Source organism: Psittacula echo (genome assembly GCF_963264785.1).
Source record: "Psittacula echo genome assembly, chromosome: 25".
Lineage (NCBI taxonomy): Eukaryota > Metazoa > Chordata > Aves > Psittaciformes > Psittacidae > Psittacula > Psittacula echo.
The window spans coordinates 4,084,253-4,109,716 of NC_137760.1; the positions used below are offsets into that span (position 1 = coordinate 4,084,253).

Genomic DNA, 25,464 nt, shown 5'->3' on the forward strand with positions numbered 1-25,464 from the left:
TGGGAGTGGGTGGTACCGGTGTGTACAGGTGCATGTACAGGTGCGTGTACAGGTGCATGTGTAGGTGTATGTACAGGTGTGTACAGGTGTATGTGTAGGTGTATGTACAGGTGTATGTACAGGTGTATGTACAGGTGTGTACAGGTGTATGAATAGGTGTATGTACAGGTGTATGTATAGGTGTGTACAGGTGCATGTACAGGTGCATGTATAGGTGTATGTGTAGGTCTATGTACAGGTGTGTACAGGTGTATGTGTAGGTGTATGTACAGGTGTATGTACAGGTGTGTACAGGTGCATGTACAGGTGTATGAATAGGTGTATGTACAGGTGTATGTATAGGTGTGTACAGGTGCATGTACAGGTGCATGTATAGGTGTATGTACAGGTGTATGTACAGGTGTGTACAGGTGTATGTGTAGGTGTATGTACAGGTGTGTACAGGTGCATGTACAGGTGTGTACAGGTGCATGTACGGGTGTGTACAGGTGCATGTACAGGTGCATGTGTAGGTGTATGTACAGGTGTGTACAGGTGCATGTACAGGTGTATGTATAGGTGTGCACAGGTGTATGTGTAGGTGTATGTATAGGTGTGTACAGGTGTATGTGTAGGTGTATGTACAGGTGTGTACAGGTGTATGTATAGGTGTGCACAGGTGTATGTATAGGTGTATGTACAGGTGTATGTACAGGTATGCGTATGTACAGGTGTGTACGGGTGTATGTACAGGTATTTGTACAGGTACATATACAGGTCTATGTGTGTACAGATGTATGTACAGGTATGTTTATGTGCAGGTGTGTACAGGTGTATGTACAGGTAAGTATACAGGTCTATGTATGTCCAGATGTATGTACAGGTAAGTGCATGTACAAGTGTATGTACAGGGGTATGTACAGGTATGTGTACAGGTATGTGCATGTACAGGTGGATGAACACATGTATGTATGCAGGTCTATGTATATCCAGATGTGTGTACAGGTATGTGCAGGTACAGGTGTATGTACAGGTGTATGGTAAGTACGTACTGTATTGGTGCAAGTATAGTTGTGTGTACAGATGTAAACATGTGTGCTTTATAGGTGTGTGCCCAGGTGTGTACAAGTATATGTACAGTACAGGTGTGTGCTGTATAGGCACATATATAGGTGTATGTACAGGTATGTGCTATACAGATGTATGCACGGGTATGTACATGTACAGGTGTTTGAATGCACACATGTGGCATGTACAGGTGTGCAAAGGTGTACACATAGGAGTATGCAGAGGGGTGTGCGTGTACAGGTGTGTGTAGATGTATGTACAGGTACAGGTACAGGTGTGTGTATAGGGTGTCTGTGTGTGTACAGAGGTGTGGGAATGGGTATGTGTGCACACAGGGCTGTGTGTGGCTTTGTGTCCTCACGGGGCAGTGCATCCGGATGCTCCGAGGCTTCTCCAGCAGCAATCTCCAAGGAAAAATGCCATTTCCCAAACCCTGACATTGATTTAATGGGAACTGGGATCCAGGTCAGCAACGGGGCAGCTCCAATGAAACCCCCCTCAACCTCCCTGTAAGAGCCCTTGTCCTGCTGCTCCTTGTACCCAGATCCAGGCTTTGGGATGGAAAACGCCCTCCTCCAATGCTGCCTGAGCCCGATGCGGCTCCTCCGCTTCATCCACCCATCCCTGAGCAGCACTGAAACGTGGATATCTGTCCCCGATGGAAAGGCGGAAACAGGAGGCGATGTGATAGGAGCATAATCCACAGGTTTTGCCCAGTTCCCCTTGCTCGGAGCTCCCCTTGCTCTCCTGCAGGAGGCTCTTCTCCCCTTCCTGATGGGCTTCCTGAGCCCGGGACCATGGGAATTCTTCGTCCTTTCAGAGAGCAGATCCACCACGTCCTGCTTCCAGCCAGGAAACACCCCGGATGGGAGCTGGTCCCCATCCACACAGCGAGCACAGGCACGTCCTCAAGGCTGCACTGCCTCTTGGAGAGCAGCTCAGGAGCCTTTTCCCTTTTCCCAACCGGCTCCAGTTCTCCAGCACCAACAGCACAGAGGAGCCGGCTCCCTGGTCCCTGCTGTGACCGCGAGCGCACCGGAGGGTCTTTCCATCGCCATCATCCCCAGGGCTGCTCCTCTAGTCCCTCTGCAGCACCCGGCCCTGCAGGAAGAGGGTGGGAAGTGATGGAGCATCACTCACAGGGCACAGCACTCACTGCACCACTGGAAACACTCACAGCATCACTGGAAGCACTCACTGCATCACTGGGAGCACTCACTGCACTGGATGCACACACTGCACTGGAAGCACTGCACTAGATGCACACACTGCACTGGAAGCACTGCACTAGATGCACACACTGCACTGGAAGCACTGCACTGGATGCACACACTGCACTGGAAGCACTGCACTGGATGCACACACTGCACTGGAAGCACTGCACTGGATGAACTCACTTTACTGGTAGCACTGCTCTGGATGCACTCACTGCTCTGGATGCACTCACTGTACTGGGTGCACTCACTGTACTGGATGCACTGCTCTGGATGCACTCACGGCACTGGATGCACTCACTGCACTACAAGCACTGCACTGGATACACTCACTGCACTGGAAGCACTGCACTGGATGCACTCACTGCATTCACGCTGCTCCTGGCTCTCGGCTGCTCCCGATCAGATGGAGGGACCTGCTGATGTCTCTCTGCCGGCAAACCTTGAACAGGAGAGCACAGTGTGTGAGGAGCCTGGACCTTTCCCATTATTGAGCATCCCCTGTTCCCAGCGGGGGTGAATCCCTCCTCGGAACCTCTCTGCCAGCAGCAGCTCTGCCTGTGTGCGCTGGCAGGACCCCCTCCTGCCCTCGGGCATCCCGATGGGCTTTAGACCAGAGAAAGCTGCTTAAAACCCACAGGAACCAGAACAATTCCAACCCCAGAGGGGGGAACCCTCCCTGTAATTCACAGACGGTGTAAATCCATGGGAGGATGCACGGGCACATCCCTGCCAGCCCTCTGCCCTGGCTGCGGCCATGGGAAGCCCATCTCCCATCTGCAGGGCTGACGGAGGGTGATGAAATAGGTTCCCTTCCCAGATTTTCACTCTGTCAGAGGGCAAAGCAACCCACGACAGCCCCGGTGGCCTCGTTGCAAAAGGGTTCCCCATGTTTTCCTTCTTTAAGGGCAAAAAGTGGGAGAAAGGAGGGGAGAAAAGTCAGGCTTTGGGACTCATTCAGCTCGTTTGCTTCCCTATTCACCACCAGGGTTTTCTCTACCCAGGATCAGCAGACCCCATCCTGGCAGCCTTGGGAGAGGACAAGGCAGGAGCAGGACCCCAGTTTTGCAACCCAGTGGAAAGGCTGGGGCTTTAAGGCAACGATTCCTGTGCACCCCTTGGTCTGCCCGCCCTCCATCTCCTCACTGCCCCATCAGACCACATCCCTGCCATCAACACCCCCTTCATTGCACCCCAAAAGGCTGCTCCCCATAAGCCCAAGTGCCCGCAGGTACCTACTCATCAAGCCGTGCGCACAGCGTGGTCTGGGTGCCCTGGGACAGGCTGGTCTCCTCCATCCGGCTCCCATCCTCCCCGGGGGCCCCCACTTTGCTGTCCCCCAAAGGAACCCCCGGGGGGCTGAAGGCACAGGGGCAGCGCTGCAGGTCCTGGGACACGGCGTGGAGCCGGCGGTCGGCGCGGCGCGGGCAGCACAGCAGCTTGCGGAAGGCGCTCCTGAAGTCGGGGCTGCGGCAGTAGATGATGGGGTTGAAGGCTGAGTTGATGTAGCCCAGCCAGTTGAGGAAGAGGAAGAGCTGATCCGGCACCAGCCCCCGGCAGAAGACCTTGATGATGTTGGCCACGAAGAAGGGCAGCCAGCACAGCGTGAAGGTGCCCATGATGATGCCCAGGGTCTTGAGAGCCTTGTGCTCCTTGATGGCCAGCAGACGGGAGGGACGCCTGCGCCGGCTTCTCCTAGAGCCAGGGCTGGGGGGGCCCTGCAGGAACCTCACCTTGTCCTTGCCGATGAGCTGGATGTGGCGCGTAGCCACGGCGAAGACACGGACATAGACAAAGATCATGACGAGCAGGGGCACATAGAAGGAGATGGTGGAGGAGATGATGGCGTAGGTCATGTTGGTGACGAAGTCACAGCAGCGCGGGTCGTTGTAGCATCGCACCGCCTGCTCGTCCGCCCCGTCCCGCCACCAGTGGTTCATGATGGGCAGGAAGGAGATGAAGGCAGAGATGCCCCACACCAGGCACACCACAGCCCGTGCCCTGCCCTTGGTCACCAGCGCCTCGTACTGCAGCGGTGCCATGATGGCGAGGTAGCGATCCACGGCGATGGCGCACAGCGTCTCGATGCTGGCCGTGACGCACAGCACGTCCAGCGAGGTCCACAGCTCGCACACCACCGTGCCGTAGGGCCAGTGCCCGCTCAGCAGGATGGTGGCCCCCGGCGGCACCACCAGCAAGCCCATGATGAGGTCGGCGCAAGCCAGCGAGGTGACGAACACGTTGGTCATGGTCTGCAGCCGCGGCGTCTTGGCGATGGCCACGATCACCAGCAAGTTACCGGCCACGGTGACGAGCACGGTGATGCTCAGGGCAGCCCCCAGCACCCACTGCCGGCTCAGGCTGGCGGCCCCGCTGCAGTTACCGCCGCTGCCCAGCGCCGCCCCTGCCCCCCAGGCGCTGCCGTTGCCCGCGGGCACGGGGCTCATCTCCGCCGGACCGCGGCTGGGGGGGGGCTCGGCCGCTGTGCCCCGATGTGCGCACCCCGCGGCCGCCGCAGCCCGGAGCAGCCCTCGGGGCGGACCGGCGGGGCCGGGCTCCCCTCGGCGCCGCTCCCCGGGGCGCTGCTGGAGGAGGAGCCTTTAAAGGCTCAGGGCGGCCCCGCTCCGGAGGTCAATGGAAGAGGAGCGGGCTGCGGCACCGCCTCTCCTCGACAAGGGCACCCCCCGGCCCGCCCCGCTCTCCTTCATGTGCTCCAGTCCCTCACCGTGAGCTCCAACCCCTCACCGTGAGCTCCATCCCCTCACCATGAGCTCCATCCCCTCACCATGAGCTCCATCCCCTCATTGTGAGCTCCATCCCTTCATTGTGAGCTCCATCCCCTCACCATGAGCTCCAACCCCTCACCATGAGCTCCATCCCCTCACCATGAGCTCCATCCCCTCACCATGAGCTCCAATCCGTCACCATGAGCTCCATCCCCTCACCATGAGCTCCAACCCCTCACCGTGAGCTCCAACCCCTCACCGTGAGCTCCATCCCCTCACCGTGAGCTCCAACCCCTCACCATGAGCTCCAACCCCTCACCGTGAGCTCCATCCCCTCACCGTGAGCTCCAACCCCTCACCATGAGCTCCATCCCCTCACCATGAGCTCCATCCCCTCACCATGAGCTCCAACCCCTCACCGTGAGCTCCAACCCCTCACCGTGAGCTCCAACCCCTCACCATGAGCTCCAACCCCTCACCATGAGCTCCATCCCCTCACCATGAGCTCCAACCCCTCACCGTGAGCTCCAACCCCTCACCGTGAGCTCCAACCCCTCACCGTGAGCTCCATCCCCTCACCGTGAGCTCCATCCCCTCACCATGAGCTCCAATCCGTCACCATGAGCTCCATCCCCTCACCATGAGCTCCATCCCCTCACCATGAGCTCCATCCCCTCACCATGACCTCAAACCCCTCACCATGAGCTCCATCCCCTCACCGTGAGCTCCATCCCCTCACCGTGAGCTCCATCTCCTCCCCATGAGCTCCATCCCCTCACTGTGAGCTCCATCCCCTCACTGTGAGCTCCATCCCCTCTCCATGAGCTCCATCCCCTCACCATGAGCTCCATCCCCTCTCCATGAGCTCCATCCCCTCTCCATGAGCTCCATCCCCTCACCATGAGCTCCATCCCCTCTCCATGAGCTCCATCCCCTCACCGTGAGCTCCATCCCCTCACCATGACCTCAAACCCCTCACCATGAGCTCCATCCCCTCACCGTGAGCTCCATCTCCTCTCCATGAGCTCCATCCCCTCACTGTGAGCTCCATCCCCTCACTGTGAGCTCCATCCCCTCTCCATGAGCTCCATCCCCTCTCCATGAGCTCCATCCCCTCACCATGAGCTCCATCCCCTCTCCATGAGCTCCATCCCCTCACTGTGCCCAGGACTTTACTGGATCAAACCCATGCACTCCTTGCCATGCTCAGGCTCTCCTTGGGCAGAACAGGCTGGCACTGGAGGGGACAATGACACCCTGGTCCCCCAGCCATCAACAAAGGGCTCGTGAGATGCCAGCCCTATTCCAACACACACCATCCAGCACATCCCAGTCACTCTTCCACTTCCACACTGCCCAAACCTCCTCCCGGCTGATGGAGGGGAACCTTTGGGTGGGTGCTGGTGTCGTGGGGACCCCCTCACTTCCTTCTCTCTCCCATTGGGGAGCCTGGGAAGCACTGGGCCGCTCCATCCCTCTTGCGGTGCCCTCCTCCTGCAGGCCCCTGGGGTCATATTTTCCCTATCAGCTATTTATACAAATCCTGGGAGTTCTAAGGCAGGCGCTCTCCAAATATGGGAGTTTGAAGCTTCAGCCAAATGGGGGAATGTTGGCAAAGAGAGGGAAAATAAGGATGTGTAAAGAATTACCCTCTTGGCATTTCATCCCATTCATGAGCGAGCGGAACGGGGCCCTGGCTTTACGAGCTGGAGCTTCACAAGTGTGTTTTGATTTATCAAAGCACTCAGACAAGGGCTTGATGCAACCTCCTTTAGCTCCCAGGCCTGGCATCGGCTGCTGGCATGGGCCAAGCCCTGGCCTTGCTATTTAAGGGCCATTTGGCCCTCCTCTGGAGCAGCACAAACAAGATGTGAGCAGGAAAGGCGGCGTCGTTTCGGGGTGGCCGCACTCGTAACCGCAGCAGCAGCAGCACACGGAGGCACAGCTGGGTTCTGTGTCAAGAGCATCGCTGGGAATGTCCATGGATAATGAGGGAGCTGGGCTGGGATCTGTGGAGCGGGCACCAGGGCAGGATGCCCGGCTCTGCCATCACCCTGCTGGTGGCTTCCCATCCTCATCTCCTCTTCCCATCCTCACCTCTGCTTCCCACCCTCGCCTCTGCTTCCCACCCTCGCCTCTGCTTCCCATCCTCACCTCTGCTTCCCACCCTCGCCTCTGCTTCCCATCCTCACCTCTGCTTCCCATCCTCACCTCTGCTTCCCATCCTCACCTCTGCTTCCCACCCTCGCCTCTGCTTCCCATCCTCACCTCTGCTTCCCATCCTCACCTCTGCTTCCCACCCTCACCTCTGCTTCCCATCCTCACCTCTTCTTCCCATCCTCACCTCTGCTTCCCATCCTCACCTCTGCTTCCCATCCTCACTTCTTCTTCCCATCCTCACCTCTTCTTCCCATCCTCACCTCTGCTTCCCATCCTCGCCTCTGCTTCCCATCCTCATCTCCACTTCCCACCCTCGCCTCTGCTTCCCATCCTCACCTCCTCTCCCCCTCCTCATCTCCACTTCCCCAGTGCCAATGGAGCTGCAGGACTCAGTGTCTTCTCCTGCAGTGTATCCATGGTGCTTTCAGCCTATTCCCACCCCTCCATGCCCCGGAGGGAAGGGACATCCCACTGCAGCCACAGTGAGGAACAGACACAGCAGATGCAGGCATCCAAACATCACTTCTGCTGCCTTCCCCTGGCACTTACATGAGACTTTTCCTCCTCATCCTTTGCCCATCCCTTCCATGGGCCAGAACCGCTGGTTCCCTCTACCTGCCATGGGATGGGGAGGCGGATCCGGGCTGGAGATCTGGATCTGCCTCCAGATCAACAGCTCAGGTGGCTCTTTAGAAGTCTCTGGGAAACGATGCTTATATCCCGGATCAGAGCAGCTCCTTTGGCTGTTGCTGCAGGATAAACAATGGGTATTTAAAAATACTTCTTCATATGTAGAGCCAGGATGGATTAGGGAAGATCCCTGCTTGGGGAGAGATGGGATGCAGGGAACACGAGCTGCAGGGAAGCAGATGGAGATCCTGGTGCCCATGGATGTGTTTGCAGAGAGGGAACGGGTGCCTGAGGTGGTCCCAGACACATCGGGGGGGCACAGGGTCTGCCTGGACATGGTAGAGGGGTGAGACAGCTCAAGCATCACAGGATCCCAGCCTGGTTTGTGTTGGAAGGCTCCTTAAAGCTCATCCTTAAAGCCACGGGCAAGGACTCTCCATTAGACCAGGTAGCTCCAAGCCCCATCCAACCTGGCTTCGAATAGCAGCTAAGGGCTGAGCCTGGGTGAGGTGTAAATCACCCTCTTGATCCCACACAGAGCTTTCACACGCTGCTGCTCCTGCCTAAGTGGATGCAAAGTCCCTGCACTGTTTAATCCCTATCCCACAGCCTTATCCACAGCCAGCACCCAGCCACACTCATGGAGTGGTGCAGGTTCACACACAGATTCTAATCCCCCACACCAAGGGTTGATCCCAGACATGTAAAGCAGATAAATCAGTGCCCGGCACTCAGCAGATAGATAAATCACTGCTCAGCACTCAGCAGATAGATAAATCACTGCTCGGCACTCAGCAGATAGAGGTGAGCCTGGGCAAGGGGCTTTGCTGCTCCCTTGCCCTTCCACCTCAGGTATTAAGCACAGTTTAATCCTCCATCCCTCATGTTCAATGCAGAATCACCCCTGTGAGCTCACCAAAGCTGGCTGGAGGGCAGGCAGGCACCAGCTTTGCCTCCCCGCATCCCTGAACGCAGCACATTCAGCTCCTGCCAAGGCTGATGCCGCACTAGGATTAAAGGAAAGCTTTTTATAGCTGGGAATCTTGCTCTGTGCCCTGACTGCAGAGCCAACGTTAAAGACCAAGTGATAACACACAGCAGGAATCATACCAATGGCAGGGACGTGGGATCTCCTTTTTCCCCTTTGGGGCAGCCCTTCTCAGCTTCCCCATGGCAGGGAAGGGTCAAGAAGCAAATGCAGCACAAGTGATTGCATTGAACCTGCCAAAGGAGCATTGGAGAGTGCAGGGAGCAGAGCAGGGCCCAGGCTCTGCTGCACTGGGAGATGCAGTTACTTTGCACCAGTAACATTCGGTGCCAGAGCTGTGTCGCAAAGAGCTGCCCATCCATGGAATCCAGAGCCAAAGCGGCGCTGGAGCAAGTCCCAGCCCAGAGCAAAGGGCAGCAGAGGAGGCTCACCAGCACAGCGAGCACCAGCACCCCAACAGCCCCATCAGCACAAAGGGGTCCAGCGCCGCGCAGAGACCCCATGGACCAACATCACCCTAAAGGGCTACATAGGGCTGATGGGACACCCCCTCTGCAGCAAACACACAATGGGCTCAGAGCCCTGAGCACACCACTACCTGAGCCAGAACAAGGTCCCAGCACCTCCCCATCCCTCCCTGATCCCTAAATGCCTCTCAGGTGGATGGAGCCGCATCCCAGCCCCTCTTGCCATTGGGGCTGGAATAGCCCAATGGTGAGATGGGGATGCCCTGGGTGTGGGGAACCCACCCGGAGCCATGGGGACAGTGCAGGAGGTGGGTGAGGTGATGCTCTACCCTCTGCCTAAGCAAGAGATGCTCAAGGAGTATCATTTAGCCCCACATCCACCTTAGAGAGAGCTCGATGTTCCTGGGGCCAGGCTGGGCTTGAGGCCGCCTTTAATGCTCTCAGCACTGAGACTTTAGGAATAGTTTCCATATCGGGTCCACAGATCTCGCTTTGAAGTTGTTTGGGATCATCTGTCACCACGTTTCCTTGTCAGCACATAAACACGCTGCGATGAAGCTTTAACCCTGTCCCGGGAAGGCTGGAGGAAGCTGTCCATAAACTCTCAGCTCCATAGAAGCTCTTTCCTTGGTAAATGCAAGGAAAGCTCTTGGGAGCATCAGCCGGGGGCTCAGGACAACAGCAGGAAGGGAAGAATCCTGTGCCAGGACAATAAAACACATCAAAACTGGGCTGTTGGGCTGGGTTTAGGCTGTGTTTTAGTCAAAGCATGCTCCAAATCTCACTGCTCTGCAAAGGGAAACCTGTTCCATGCATCCCAGCAATGCATTCCGACGGCATTCATCCTGCTTTTCCAAGGGGTTGCTTAGGCTGGGGTTGTGCTTTGCATCTGAGGCAGCTCCTAACCCATCGCACACCAGCAGCTCCTCTGCCCCATAGGCATGCATAGGGGTGATCCCAGTGTCCATCCCAGTTCAGGGCAAAGGGAGCATCCCGGCAGGCTCCAAGCTCCTTGGGAGGGCAAGTGGCCATCTCACACACTCACATCCTGTTTTCCAAGCGAAGCTCCTGGGAGCAAATGCATGGATAATGATGAAAGAGGCAGCGTGTACCCTGGGTACCGAGAAGGTCAGAGCCCGCTCTGGCTGCCTGCGCAGGCAGGGCTGAGGTCACGCCATTCCTTGCTTATTAGCCCGTTCCCACACTTTCACCCTATGGACACACGGCTTTGGGGTGCTAAGGATGGGAATGGGCAGGGGTGGCGGGATCCGCTGTCCTGGAGCAGCCCACAGTGATTTAGGAGGCGGGACGGAGGGGTGGGAAGCAGCGGATGCAGTTTGGTCCCCCGGTGGTGGTGGGGAGCATCGCTTCCCACCGGATTGGAGGTGGAAGCATTGGGGCTCTGGCGCTGATCAAAGCAGCTTCCCTCCGTGCTTCCCAAAGCAGCCCCGGCAATCCCGGAGCTTCAGCTCTTCCCGAGGCATTGTGAGAATTAGGGAAAGGGGCACGGAGATGCTGAAACGCAGCCAGGGTCAAAGGCAACCTCAGGTCCTTCTCCTGCCCCCCAGATCCCTGCGCAGCTCTGGTTTCAGATTAGAAAGCAGTAAACCCCATAACAAAGCCGGGTTTTGATGCTGTGGGGAAAGCCAGGGGCAACAGTGGGGGGGTTATTCCCGCTTGCTGGCATCTTGAACGCAAGGGTTTGTTTCCAACCTTTCCCACCTCCCTCCAGCCGCAGGGTCCTTGTGCTGGGATGCGAGGAGCTTTGAGACGTTTCCACAACCTTCTCCATGGTTTCTGTTTGTGCCGCAGTTATTGCTAAAGTGGAACGGGGTTGGGGGGGAAGGAGGGAGAGGTTCGCAATAACATCAGCAGGGATTGCACAAAGAGTGTGGAAACTGCCCCGAAAACCACGTCAGCAGCAGAAATAACGTGGGAGAGGAGAGCTCGGAGGGGCAGAGCTTCCCAAGGAGCATCCCCAGGGGGGGTTTCCTCCTGGATGCAGGAGGGTCAGGGTCTGGCCTCAATTAGGGGTGAAAAGGGCTCTTTTGGGTGAAGCCGGGGATGTGGCTGCCAGTGGCAGCATCCCAAGCGGACCCATGGCTCCATGGAGCCACCTCGGTGCTGCCTTTACGGAGCATCCCCAGCCCCTCTGTCCCAGCACCATCCACTCAAGCTCCCAGTTATCCCTAGCAGCATCTCTGCTTCCCAGCATCCAGGTGCCGGGATGGTTCCCATGCCATGGTGGCTGTTTTTAACCCATGTATTCCTCCTGATTCCCACCTCCTATTTGAGGGAAGCAAATGGGGAAAAGCTTCCTCCCCACTGCCTGCATCCCGGAGCTCATGGGAGAAGTGGGTGCCGGGAATAAGAATGGCTCCAGGTCCCTTGGAATGGGAGCTGAGCAGGATTCCATAGCTCCAGGTAACCTCCAGTGCCTCCAGCCCATCCGTTTCTCCTGGCATCGAGCACAAGGTGGGTGTTTCCATGGGCACACAGTTCACATCCCACCAGGAGCTTGCTGTTGGGCGATTCCCAACTGCTTTAGCTGGGGAGAGACCAGAGCATGGATGAAGAGGGATGCAATGGGGATGTGATGGAGCCAGGAGGAGGAGGAGGAGGAAGCAGAAGCCTCAAGGCCTGTTTCCAAACCAGCAGCTCAGCCTCAGCCCATGAGCATCCCTGTTCAGAGGGACCCAGCACAGCAGGATGCTGAGGGCAGGATGCTGAGGGCAGGATGCTCTCAGTGCAGGCAAGAGGATGGAAACCTCTCCTTGGGCCCATATTCCTGCAGCACGGAGGAAAGGCAGCAGGGAACCTAGGGAAGAGCCTGGGATCCATATGGAAGAGCAGGCGGATTGCTCAGGAATACTTCCCATCTCCAAGGCAGCTTCCAGCCCCATCTATGGAGCAGGCTGGAGCCGGATGCCATGCGGCAGAGGGATGCAGGGTGCCATGTGGCTGATGAGCAAAGGCTTCCCTCCTGATCCAGAGACACATCCCAGCTCCTGGGGGTCTGACTCGGTGCCATTGACTCTGTTTCTGTCCCCCCGATCCCAGGGGATGGGACATTGGGAACACTCTAAGGCCTGGTGTGGGTTTTCCTGTGAGGGCAGGGCGGAGGAGCACTTCCCACAGGCAGGATGGGCTTGTTTATGGGGCAACTTTTATCTGCACAAACAGCCCTCGGGCGGGCAGAGTGGATGTGGGATTGTCCTTATCTCGGCAGGCAATCCGAGGGGAATGTAAACACGGATGGGCTGGAAATGCCACAGCACAAGGACATCCTCAATGCGATGGGCAGCAGCAGCAGCAGCACCCGGGGACCCATCATCACACCGTCCTCTGTGGGGCTGGAATGGGGTTCTCAGCCATGGGAGAGATGGGGTTGGGCTGGAGATGGAGCTTTCCCATGTGGACAGGGGGATGATGGATGGGGGAGATGGAAGCACCCATCTCTGCTGCCCATCATGCTAAGCTTTATCTTCCCTTTGGTTTAGTTTCTTCCTGCCTGCAGCAAACCCCTTTGCAATCAGTAACTGCAATAGCCCAATGCAATAGGTGTTTCATGACCGATAAAACAGATTCCCCTCCTTGGGATCTAAACCAGGATTTAAACTGGGATTTAAACAAAGATGCTGCAATTGATGGTGAGCGGGTGAAGAGATGGATACCTCCAAGAAGCTCCCCTTTCAGAAGGCAATAAGGTGATAACCTTGTATTCCATGATAATGATGAAGGGCTTTCCTGCCCAGGAAAAAGAGGCACAGGGGTCCTGCCCCCCTTGGACACCACTGAGCTTAACAAAGGCAGTGAGAACTGAGCATCCGTATCCCTGGTCCAGGATCAGGACTGCCCATCTCACACTGCCCGGCTCTGCTGCAGCCTTGTCGGGTCTCCTGGGCACCCCAAGTGCAGTGTGGGACCCCCTTACACCAACGGGGAAGTGCCTGCAGGTCACGGCATGGAGAAGCATCCCTGCGGGACAGAAAGGATCAGGTCCCCTGGAGTGGTACCTCCAGAAAGGGCATTTTGGGGCATTTTGAACACCCTGGAGGGTTTCCCCCCTTTATTGCAGCCAATCCTTGCCTCCACCATGGGGTACTCAAGGCACCGAGGGCAGATTCCGTGCTGAAGCCAGGATGTGCCCTTCATCCCTGACCTCCCCAAGGCTCCTTGACCCCGTAATGGTCCATTCTCTGGGAGGAGGAGGAGGAGGAAGCGGCCGCGGCCGCCTCGCTGGGTTGGGGGTCACGGCTGATGTCGTTCCACAGGGCAGGAAGCGTCCTTTTCCTGCCTCAGCTCCCGGTGATCGATTCAGCAGCCGGCACAGGGCGAGCGCTGCCCCCCTGGCACCGCAGGGCCCCTGAGGATGCTGTGGGCACCGCAGCCTGCTCGTGATCCATGGGGGCTTTGGGAAGCGGAGCCCTCCAAGTGTCTCTCTCCATACAGATGCGGTCCTGGAGAACGGGTTTAGATCCACCCCAGCATCCCAGGCTCCAAAGGGATGAGGTTGCATCCCTGGTGATGGGGCAGTCGAAGCAGGGAGGAAAGGATGGAGAGCACCGTGTCCATCTCCGATCCATCGTGCGGCGGCCGAGCTCCATCTGTTGGAGCCGGGATGGTGGTGGGGATTGTGCAGGACCGTGCATCCCACTGCCTCCTGGCAGCTCCAAACCCCTTTTACAGTGGATTCACCAGCACAGGTCCGAAACACTGCTGGGTCCCTGCTTCCCTTCCATCCCATAGTGACCCCCTCTGCCTCCATCCGCAGGCAGGGCTGAGCTGCCGGCACTCATCACACTTGTGAGCAGCGCTGTGATGCTGGGGGGGCTCAGCGCTGCCCAAGGATGCTCACAGAGGCTTTGTGCCGGGGCTCATCACTCCTGTGCACCCCAGTTCTCCCCCTGCCCAGCCTGGGGACACCCCCCACCCCCCCCCCAAGCCGCTCTCCCCCTGCCTCTTTAAATGCTTTATTTAATACGATTTTAGGGAAAACACCATCATTTCTCTCTGCCCCATCGGGGGGCCACGTGGGGGGTGCGGGACATGTGCAGGCTCCGTGTGTGTGCCCCCCATCCCCGTTTGCTGCCGGCTCCCCGGAGGTGGCAGAGCCATTTGGGACGGGCGGGCGGGCGGGCGGGCTGACATCTGTCCCGCAGGATTCACACGGGGACCACCGGGACCCACCGCAGCGGCCACCCGAGCTGCATGGGGCAAGCGGGGGGGGGGGGGGGTCCCTAAGGGGGAAACAGTGACCGGGGCAGCTCTATCAGCATCGCCGTGGGGCGCTGGGTGCACCATATGGGGCGGGGGGCGCAGGCGCTGGGGGAACCGAGCGGCGAACGGGGGGGGGGGGGGGCACTAGGACCCGGCGTGAGCCTCCAGAATAGGCCACGCCCCTTATTAGCATAAGTCACGCCCCCAAACGGGCCCCGCCCGTATCGCGGAAGGGCCGTGTCGTGGGCCGGAAGTGGCGGCGGGGCGGGCCAGGTGGCTGCGGCGTGTCCCGGTCCCGGTGCTGACGTCATGTCGGGCCGCTGCTGCCAGGGCCAGACTCCGAGTCGCGATATCCCGGCCCCCGGCAAGTGCCTGGCCCTGTCCGACGGCGCCCCGCTGCCGCCCGGCGACTACAGCACCACGCCGGGGGGCACCGTGTTCGGGACCACGCCGGGCGGTGAGCGGCGGGACGGGGCAGAAGGAACCGGACGGGTCCTTGTTCGGGATGGGGATGGGGAGGCCCTGGTGTGTTTGAGGGGGTCTCACAGTGACCTGCATGGGGGGGGTGCCCCTTGCTTTGGGGTTTGTGGGGCTCTTCCTCAAGGTATGGGGTTGGGTCCCCCTTTGACTGCGGTTTGCCCTTTGGGGGGGTCCTGCTTGACCGGGGGGTGCATGGGGATTGGGGCTCTATGGGGGCACCCAGGCAGCAGCACTGTGGGTGCTGTCCCTGCGGGGCTCGTTTGGGGCTGGGGGCTCCCATCTTGCTGGTCCCTGGGTGCTTGGTGTGGGCTGTGAATAGGAACGAGGGGGCCGGGGGGGGGTCCCACCTTCTGTTGTGGTGAGGGAGCATCCCCTGAGTGCCTGTGCTGAGATATGAGGCTATGGGTGCTGCTCCTGAGAGCAAGCCCGTGCTCCCCTCCGGGTTCATTCTAATCCCTAGCATTTGCTGTTTCCCCTGGCATAAGCAAACCTTTTTATTCCTTGCTTTATTCCTTTATCTCCCTCCTGGAAGTGCACTGCCGCAGGAATACATGGCGTCCCTTCCCTCTATCCTTGGTACCAGTGCTGTGCAGCCCCGGCAGCTGCCTGTGTCGCTGCCAGCAGTGGGATCCTGTATGGATTTCATCTTCAACCCAGCAGAACAAACCCCTTTGGGATGGAGGCAGCAAAGGAGGGCTGCAGCGTGTATGGTCCCCATTGATCTCGCTGCGCCTCGTGTGTCTCCATGTGCTGCTGCAGCAGGGATATAACATAAAGCTCCCTAAAGGGCTCCTCCATCTAAAAGCTTTTGTGTTTAAGGATTTGGCTTCCAGGCCATATCCAGCTGATGGCTCTGGGTCAGTTGTGTGTGTTTCCAGCTGCCCATGCTCCCATTGATCGCTGCTTTGAGCTGATCCTTTCCATACCTTTAAGAATTCCCCCTTCAATGCGAGCAGCAGGGAATGATGTGCCTGAACCCCAGCCAAACGAGCAGACTGGATGGGAGGTGATGGAGGATGTTTTCGTCGCCTTGTGGTGCCCAAGAAGCAAGGTTCCAGGGGTTAACACGCAGAGGGAAGGGGGAAGTGATGCTTCTGACTCACTTGGGGTTTGCAGAGAGAAGCAACTGAAGTTCTTGTGTTGCTTTTGCCATGTATTCTCTCTTTGAAAGCAGCAAGCGGCTGGAGCACTTCAATAGCACTTGCAGTAATTACAGTGGAAGATGGAGAGCGACTTCCTCGGCTCTATTCATTAACAGAGCAGGAATGAGCAATTAACAGCGTGCGGCATAACGAGCCCCAGCGTTCTCATCGCTCTGTCTCTGGGGAGTTAATGAATGCCCAAAGCAGGAGGAGAAGCACAAGCCCTGTTTGCTGGCCTGGGGTGTGTGTTGCTGGCACATCCCCAGCACTCCCGTGACTGTGGTGCTGTTTGGGGACAGAGTGTGCTGCTGCCTGTTTGCCTGCAGGTGCCTGCTTGGGTGCCAAGGGGAGGGATGGTTCAAACCTCCTTATCTTGTGTAGTCTGGAGGGGCCCTCATGGAAACCTTATCAATGCATTTCACACCAAGCGCCCCACGGTCAGGCTCCAAAGTGCCACTTGCAAGCGTGCTGGAGCCAATGTGAGCCTCTCGCTTCCTCTCTTCATCTGTTTTCTGCTCACTGAATGCTTTGCATTGCTCCTTTGCGTATAAGCCTGATGTAGGAAGCATCTCCTGCTTCAGAAGCAGTCGGTTTAGGTCCTCTTCCACACGTTCTGTGTATGCAGCCCATTCAAAGCCTTAACTTCCTGCAGCGCAGGAGCTTAAACCTGAAGAATCAGAAGAAAGAAGCAGCCTGAGTTTGTTGTGCCTGATTTCAGAGGGGCACTGAGGATTGTGATGCCTGCAGTCACCCCTTTGGCTGCAGGCAGCACTGGGGATGTGAGTGATGGAAAAAGGGCTTGGGGCCAGTGCTGGCTGACTGGAGGCTATTGAAAAGGTGTGGAAGCTCTTGAGCTGTGTTCCTGATCCTCTCTGTCCATGAGCTGCAGTTCTGGGGAGCCCTGTTCTCTTCCACAGCTCACAGCCTGGCTGCCTGCCTTCTCCAGTGCCGCTCACTGCTGCAGCTCGGGTCCATGCTGGGTCAGCCCTGCCTTTGGATCTAAGGAAGCAGCTCAAAAGTCATGGAGTGAAAAGGGTTTCAGCGCTTTGGGATCTCATTCCTGATGCCCACTTACATCCCTTTATAGCCATGCCTCAAAACCCAGTGAGTTTAATGTTCCGGGATGGATGTTAAAGGAGGTTGTTTGCCTGTGCTTGTGTACTTTTAGTTAATGCTTCTTAGGGAGTGCCCAAGGAGAAGCTGCTTTTCCCTCTGGCTGGAACAGGAGCAGAGCAGCCTGGCCTTGATCCAGGGAATTCGCAGGCTTCTTCCTGGTGAAGAAGAAATCGCTTTCCAGGGCTTCATGGGTTAAGGCTGAGGTTGGTTTGGAGGGCTCCCTTCTCTGTGTGTGGCCTCTGAGCGGCTTCCAATGCAATTCCTTTATAGGGAACAGGCTGTTCAGTCCAGCGGTGTTCCTAGAAATCCATGTGGAGCCTCAGAGTAATGCACTGGAGCTGGCTTGTTCTACACAGGGCAGGGAGAGCCAGGAAAACAGACACTAACCACTGCCTGTGTTGAAGCCTTGAATGCCTGGTACCCGAAACCAGACCCCTGGGCAGTGATGGGGAGGCACGGCTGCATCCTGCCTTATGTGTGCTTGCGTCTGCAATTGCCAGCCTTTGACAACTCACCTGTGATGTTGCTGAGCAGAAGCTAAATCCAGTTTATTCCCGTTTCCTTTGGGGGCTGCTGTGACGTTGAGATGGAAGGGGATGGATCTCTTGCGTGCAGTGTGGGGTTTGGAGTGGTGTTCTCCCAGCAGCATTAGCTCAGGTGCCTGATTCACACCTTTTCACGGCAACCACAGTGTTAACGGCACGTGGCTTGCTCTAAGGTAGCATAAAATGAACAGAGTAAGTGCTAAATAACTCTAAATGTGGCTCCTGCTGTTGCTTTACCCCCCCCCAGCTGTACTCTGTGCAGAGCACCAGCAGCCAACAGTGTTCTTGTCTCCCGCCAGGTACCAGGATGATTTACGACCGTAAGTTCCTGATGGAATGCCGCAATTCCCCCGTTGCCAAAACGCCTCCCTCCGACCTTCCCGACATTCCAGGCGTTACAAGCCCGAACGTGGAGGAGTTGAAGATTGAGAGCAACCATGTCCAAACCTGTGATGAGAAAGCGAGCGCAGGTCAGTGTGTGCACAACCAACCAGGGAGGCGCAGTGCTGGCTCCAGAGCTCACACAGGGCATGGAGCCAGGAATCCCTATGAGAGCGGTCCCTAAGAACCTCTGGGCAAATCCATGTGCTCCCGATGATGAGGTTCTCATGGATTAGGTTCTGCTGTGGTCCCAGGGTTGTGACTTCTCAGATGGTATTTGTTCTAATCACTTAATGATGCTGCTGGATCAGTGGTGGGACAATGGGTGCGGGTGCTGCTGCCTCTCTCTATCCAGGAGTGGTTTGCAGCTCCTTTGCAGTTTTAAGGTTAGATTCCAATTCCCAGTAGGATTTGCTCAGGGCTTGTAGGATCAGCCTGAGCTGGAAATCGCTTCTGCCTGGTTTTGACACCAAGCTGTATGAGAGAGCTCCATTTATGTAGCCAGGCTCCAATACCTGCTTTGTCGCTCTTTGTTCCATGTACCCATCACTGTGGCTTCAGCAGAAGCTCGCAGGGGTGCATGAGAGCAAGGTGGAGGTTAGTCTGCAGGAGAACAGAGTTTGTCAGCTGCTTTGTGCCCATCAGCACTTAAATGAAGGCTCTGTAGTAGCAACACCAATGAGTGTTGCTCTTGAGCAGTCATAGAATGGGAAAGGACCTTAAGCTCATCCAGTTCCAGCCCGCTGCCATGGAGCATCATTGCTGCTCATGCTGGCATCCTGTCCAGCTGCCTGGATACACAGCAAGTGTGAAATGTGCTTTTGTGTCTTGGTCACAGATGCTTGTACCAGGGATTGTCATCCTTTCCAGTCCTTTTCACAAGGATATCCAGGGTAGAAATGAACTATTTTAGGGGCATCTTTGCTACTTCTGTGTGTAAGATCCCCTCTACAGACAGAGCTTCCATTTTGCTTGTACACGATGGTTTTCACATCAAACTTGATGGCTGAATGGTGATTTTTGGGTCCAAACTGCCCCATTCCTGAAGCAGAGCTGTTCCTTCAGTCATAGTTCTTGTATTCAGTCATGGTTTTGGTATCTAATGTGAAGCTTTGAGCACTCATTGGTGGTTTTTCTTCCTCTCAGCAGGTGAGGAAGAGCAGTTCGACATGGATATCTAAAGCACGTGGCCTGAGAGTGCTTTATCCAGTGAAGCACCAGGACCTTGTCTTGAGGATTGCCACCAGCCAGGCTTAACAGTAGCCCATGCCTTGAGTTGCCTTCCTGCTTCCCGGGAAAGGCAGTTTATTCCCTTTGGAATGTGTGTCACAAGGATGGAGCCTCAGCCTCCCTATGGGTGCGAATACACAAGCGCAGCCCCCGCTGATGATGGGCCTTAGAGCGCCAGAGGAGACGCTCTCCATGATTTTGTTTCCAGTTTCATGCTTTTGTTAATCATTTTAATACTGTAAAAGATGCGGAAATGCAATCCAAGGGAGAAATAAACCTCACTTGGAGTCTCCTGCTACGGAGGTGAACGCAATAAACCCCATTTCCTTGTCCTTTATCCCTTCCAGCAAGGAATTGCCACCCTGTTGGGGGAAGAGCCATCAGTACAGCCTCAGCTGAGCACTGTGCTGCTGCTTTCCCCTGCAAGGCAGAGGCTGAGATGCCTCAAGGTCTCTCGGTAAAGCAGCTCTGTGTGTCCCCTATGTAATCAGTGCAGGGGGTTTGTGTGCACTGAGCCTGCTGCTGCACTCAACAAAGCGCATCCGAATGGTTCTGTTCTCACCCTCCGGGGCTCAGGGTGCAGGTGGAAGTGCTTGAAATCAGTTTAGTTGGAGCTGAGCACTGCAGGGAGGGTTTCTGCTTCCAAGTGGGAAGCTGGGAATAAACCTGCTTGGTTTGGAGAGGGGAATTCCCATCCAGGACAGTGATTTTACTGTAGGAGTGTTCAGTTTGGGCATCCCAAGCAAGTACGTTTGGTCTCCGTGTGGTTTAATAACTGCGTGTGGAGCAGTCTCTAATAGTGCCACATGGCTGTGTGACAGTGCTGGTATCTGCTGGTGATGGAGGCATCCCAAGAGGGGAACTGCAGATTAAGCCAGGGCTTGAACTTCAGACTTCCTAAAGGGCAACGAGTGTCTGTGTAGATAGCATTTAAATACCTGCTAATTAAGCTCAATTGTGGCATTATGACACACAAGGCTTTACTAATGAGTAACAGAAGAAGCCGAGACAAAGCAATTGCTGCAGATAAACTTGCCTTTCTTGCAGATAAGATGAAGCCCTTTCTCTGAAACCTTAATGGGAACCCATTGGGATCTGTTGCCCTCGGGTGCTGCGTTATCAGTCTTGCAACTCCAGCCCAGCAGCTGGGGTTTGGTATGAGCAGAGAGGAGCTGTGATCACTGCTGCGGCTGCTCCTCCCTGCTGCATTCGTGGTTGGGGATGGAAATGGTGCTAGAGATTGCTGTGGGGCTGATGTGTCCTGCCCATCGCAGTGACCTCCAGCTCCCATTCCTTGGGAAGCAGCAGATTTGGGTTTAAACTGCATGAATAGGAATTCATCCAAAGCCAGTCAGATTTGGGAAGGCAAATATAACAGGCTTAATGTTTGCAGTGATTTGAGTCTGTTTTCAGGGCTGCGGCTTGTTTTCGTGCTCTATTCTAACCAAAACGTGATGGTTGCTTGGGCATGGAAGAGTTGTCCTGATGTTATCCATAGTGAATGAGTTTCATTGGGAAAGGATGCGTTTTTACCCTTCTTACTCTCCTGAAATACCCTTCCACAACTGTGACACCCACTTTATCCACTTCTAGAGCACTGAAAAGGGTTAAGGTGCAGTTTGCTGTTTGTCCTTATGACAGGATGGTCTGAGGTTTGGTACCCACTGGGCAAGGTCCTGCTGTGGTACCCAGCGCTGAAGCTGGGATGGGGCCACGATGCTGGTACCCACTGGGCTGCCCATCCTGGGGTGAAACAAGCTGGTTTCAGCCTTGCTGTGAGTTTCTGACCAGCAATGGCCAGGGCATGATCGGGAGCCTTGTATCAGGTACCAGAGCATCTGCTTGGCTTGTTTGGCTTGTCAGCTATTGCCAGTAATGCTTTCAAATCCCATTCCCTCGCACTCAGCGCTCGGGATAACAAGTGCTGGAAGTGTGAAGTCTTTTACCCGTGCCTTTGCATCGGTATCTGCGGCTTATGTAGATCTGGGGCAGCATCAAAGCACCAGGTGCCTCCTGCAGCAATTCAGAGCTGATAATTCCAAAGGAGGATGAGCACCCTGAGAAGCACCGGGGGGGGGGTCCCAGCAGGGCCCTGGGGCTGCGGTGCTGGGGGCAAAGGGAAGCTGTGAACGTGTGAACCTGGGTGCAATTTGTCCCCAAGCCGGTGCCTTGAAGTTTTCGTGGTGTGGGGTCTCAGCATCCCCTGCTCCCGTTCGTTATCCTTCATTCCGGGTCCTTCATCCCGGGTCCTTCGTCCCATTTGGACCCAAATCAGTCTATGATGGGTTCTGTTCCTAGGTTTTGGACCGGTTTCTCAATGGGGTTTTGCTGCTGAAAGCCCTTGAGTAGGGGAGCATCTCATTGCGACCCCCCCCCCCCGGAGGTGGCTTGGCTTCAGCATCCCTATGTGCTGGCGTGGGAAGGATGGAGCCTTGCCTGTGCCCTGTACCTTGGAGGAGCAGCAGCACGCAATCAGGGTGGAGCATAGGCACAGTTTGCTCTGGACACACAAGGAATGAGCATGAACAAACAGACCCAAGGGCTTATCAAAGGGCCGTGGTGACGTGTACAGATGGTGTGCAGGGTCAGGTATTGTTCATCCCGGGATGCGGAGCGGGATGCGGGCACCCTACACGAGACAAAAAAGGGGCAGGGGTGGGAAATGGAAGGATAAAGCCAACACTTGTCCCCTCGGACCTCCCCGGAGCATCCCAGCTGTGCACAGCAGCCACACACACACACGCCTGCATCCCCTCCTCATGGCAATCCCCATGCTCAGCCCATGGCAAAGGCAGCTCCTCAGCCTCTTAGTGCGAGTGGTGTGGTTTAACCAGGCTTGGAATGCCAGAAACAGCCATGGAATGGAATGGGTTGGAAGGGACCTTAAAGCTCATCCAGCTCCAACCCATGCCCTGAGGACACCTTCCGCCAGAGCAGCTTGCTTCAAGCCCCATCTAAATCTCAGTCTCCCCTCTATAGGTTCAAGCCATTCCCCTTGTCCTGTCCCTGCATCCCTCATCCAAAGCCCATCTCCAGGTTTCCCGTAGCCCCTTTAGGCACTGGGAGCCAGCTCCATGCCCCTGTTTGTGTATTGGGGCAGGAGCAGTGCTGGGCAGCATCGCTCTGCTCCGAGATTAGATCCATGCTCCCAGACCAAGCCGGGCTCACCCTGCTTGGGTGAGCACAGCTTTATCATCACCAGCATCCACGCTTTGATGTTTTCCTTACAGCCCTGGAATCTCAGCCTTTATTTTTCCACTGGGAACGGCCTCTCCCTGCCCTACAACAACCTCTGAACCCGCTGCTGGGTTTCCAACAGGCTTGATGGAGGGGCAGAGATTGCAAAGATAGAGCTGGAGGAGGGCAAAGGGCTGCGGGCGAAACCTCCGGTTTTCCAGGGGAAGCAGCAAATCCGTAGAGGAAAAGGCAAAATCACTTGGATTTACTCCCTCCGGAGCCCAGGTTGCCACGTTTCTGGGTGCAGCTGCCTCCTGCCAAGGGTTAGCCCCACACATCGCTTGACAGCCCCTGCAAATGACCCTCTAATGACGGGATGGTCCCAGTGTGAAGCGCTGTCGGAATATGTAAGGACCCAGGGGAGGGGCTGCCTGGGCTGCAGGGACCAGACACGCTTTGTTTACCCGCCGGCGGGGATGTGGATTCGGGATAATCAGGCTGGGCTTGGGATGTGGAGTGGAGCTGCTGGGGCAGGGAGGGGAGGGATGAGGATGGCCCCGTCCGGCCCCAGCCCTTGTGCTCCCACTGTGCTCTCCGCTGTGCTGGCTGCAGGCAGGGCACTGGGTCCGCATGGCAGTGTCCCTATGGCACAGTGTCCCTATGGCACTGGGACCCCATGGCACTGTATCCCTATGGCACTGGGTCCCCATGGCAGTGTCCCTGTGGCACTGTATCCCTATGGCACTGAGACCCCATGGCACTGTGTCCCCACGGCGCTGTGTCCCTATGGCACCGTGTCCCTATGGCACTGGCACCCCATGGCACTGTGTCCTATGGCACTGGCACCCCATGGCACTGGGTCCCTATGGCACTGGCACCCCATGGCACCGTGTCCCTATGGCACTGGGACCCCATGGCACTGTGTTGCTATGGCACTGGGACCCCATGGCAGTGTGTCCCTATGGCACTGGGACCCCATGGCACTGTGTCCCTATGGCACCGTGTCCCTATGGCACCGTGTCCCTATGGCACTGGCACCCCATGGCACTGTGTCCCTATGGCACTGTATCCCCATGGCACTGTGTCCCTATGGCACTGGGTCCCCCTGGCAGAGTGTCCTTATAGCAGTGTGTTCCTATGTCACTGTGTCCCTATGGCATTGGGACCCCATGGCACTGTGTCCCTATGGCACCGTGTCCCTATGGCACTGTGTCCCTATGGCATTGGGACCCCATGGCACTGTGTCCCTATGGCATTGGGACCCCATGGCACTGTGTCCCTATGGCACCGTGTCCCTATGGCATTGGGACCCCATGGCACTGTGTCCCCATGGCACTGTGTCCCTATGGCATTGGGACCCCATGGCACTGTGTCCCTATGTCACAGGGTCCCCTTGGCACTGGGTCCCCATGCATGTGCCATGTCCCCATCTATGGCTGGGGGAGCCTGGGGGAGCCCAGACTCACGGCCAGGGCTGCAATGGGGTGAGCTTGGGGGCCCGACCCTCGCTGCCCCCCAGGGCTGGCATACAGGGGGCAATGAGCATCCTGTGGGGCTGGAGCTCTCCTGGTCCAGCTCCCGGCCCCATCACCCGAAGGAGAGCTGCCTGCATGGCTGTTAGAGAACATTCCCTTTCCCCTTATCCCCAAGGGATAAACAAAGGTGGAAAACCCCTTTATCCCCCCCTCTTCAGCACCTGCAGGTGCTTCTCTGCTTGCTCTTTCCATCAGCATGAGAGCATCTGTGTTATCTCATGTTATGAGATGCTCAGCCTTCCTGTTGAGCACCTTTCACACCCTTTACATCATTTACCACCTGGTGCTTTCAATGGATATAATTTATTGATGAATCAGCCAACCCTTGCAGTACTGCCCCTTCCAGCGAGTGCTGGGTCAGGGCTGAGCACACATTGAGAGGGGAAAGCAGTTGTGTGAGCCGGGGTGCTGGGGGGGCTCAGACCCCCCTCATTGCCTGTGCAAATCCCTCTCTGGCTCCCAGTGAATGGATGATGCTTTGGAGAGGGATGCAGGAGCCCCGGGTCCGTCTTTAGCGTCACTCCCTGCATGGTCCAGGGGAGTGAATTATGGGTGTATGATGGTGTGTGATGGTATATGATGGTGTATGATGGTGTGTTATGGTATATGATGGTGTATGATGTGTGTATGATGGTGTATGATGGTATATGATGGTGTATGTTGGTGTATGTCAGTGTATGTTGGTGTGTGATGGTGTGTGATGGTATATGATGGTGTATGATGGTGTATGATGGTGTATGATGGGTGTATGATGGTATATGATGGTGTATGTTGGTGTATGATGGTGTATGTTGGTGTGTGATGGTGTATGTTGGTGTGTGATGGTGTATGATGGTGTGTGATGGTGTATGATGGTGTGTGATGGTGTGTGATGGTGTATGTTAGTGTGTGTTGGTGTATGATGGTGTGTGATGGTGTATGTTAGTGTGTGTTGGTGTATGATGGTGTGTGATGGTGTGTGATGGTGTATGTTAGTGTGTGTTGGTGTATGATGGTGCATGATGGTGTGTGATGGTGTACGATGGGTGTATGTCAGCGTATGTTGGTGTATGTTGGTGTATGATGGGTGTATGATGATGTATGCAGTGTCCCACCACTGTGATTCCTGTTGTGTCAGAAGGAGCAATGCTCCACGGGTCCATCCTGTGCCTGCGGAGCAGCACCAGCCCCGGCACATGGATAACGCAGCATCGGGCACCCAGCACCCTGGTGCTGCAGGGAGGTGTCTGATGGCCCTTCCCATGCAGAGCCTCGGTCCATCCATGCGCGTGGCCATCCGCACATCCCGCTCCTCCTCTGGCACAGCCAGAGCTTCCCCAACCCGCTCCATAGGCACCCTGGTCCATGTGTTGGTCCTTGGGGATGCTTCCAGGGCAGAGCCATGCCCCTTGCAGAGGGGATGAGCC

At 56.4% G+C, this 25,464-nt stretch overlaps 2 protein-coding genes across 3 annotated transcripts; one reads left to right on the top strand and one right to left on the bottom strand.

The window, feature by feature from the left end:
- Nucleotides 1–3,496: 3,496 nt before the first annotated feature.
- ADRB3 (adrenoceptor beta 3) lies at nt 3,497–4,708 on the bottom strand (the record flags this gene model as incomplete). The annotated part of the gene is made up of 1 exon (XM_080634499.1): nt 3,497–4,708. The coding sequence occupies one exon, from the start codon at nt 4,706–4,708 to the stop codon at nt 3,497–3,499; it is 1,212 nt and encodes a 403-aa protein (XP_080490625.1).
- A 10,009-nt stretch (nt 4,709–14,717) lies between these two features.
- EIF4EBP1 (eukaryotic translation initiation factor 4E binding protein 1) lies at nt 14,718–19,636 on the top strand. Of its 2 annotated transcripts, none has more exons than XM_080634551.1 (3): nt 14,718–14,909; nt 18,035–18,205; nt 19,263–19,636. In XM_080634551.1, the coding sequence occupies exons 1-3, from the start codon at nt 14,762–14,764 to the stop codon at nt 19,295–19,297; spliced, it is 354 nt and encodes a 117-aa protein (XP_080490677.1). In that variant the 5' UTR covers nt 14,718–14,761; the 3' UTR covers nt 19,298–19,636. The 2 variants fall into 2 exon arrangements, with proteins under 2 accessions (XP_080490677.1, XP_080490678.1); XM_080634552.1 differs by having other exon boundaries at nt 19,266–19,636.
- Nucleotides 19,637–25,464: the final 5,828 nt, after the last annotated feature.

Excerpts from the sequence above, each read along its gene's own strand:
- EIF4EBP1 (XM_080634551.1), top strand. The coding sequence starts at position 14,762 with ATGTCGGGCCGCTGCTGCCAGGGCCAGACTCCGAGTCGCGATATCCCG. Across the intron at positions 14,910-18,034 it reads GTTCGGGACCACGCCGGGCG|GTACCAGGATGATTTACGAC; the intron begins GTGAGCGGCGGG and ends GTCTCCCGCCAG. Across the intron at positions 18,206-19,262 it reads TGATGAGAAAGCGAGCGCAG|CAGGTGAGGAAGAGCAGTTC; the intron begins GTCAGTGTGTGC and ends TCTTCCTCTCAG.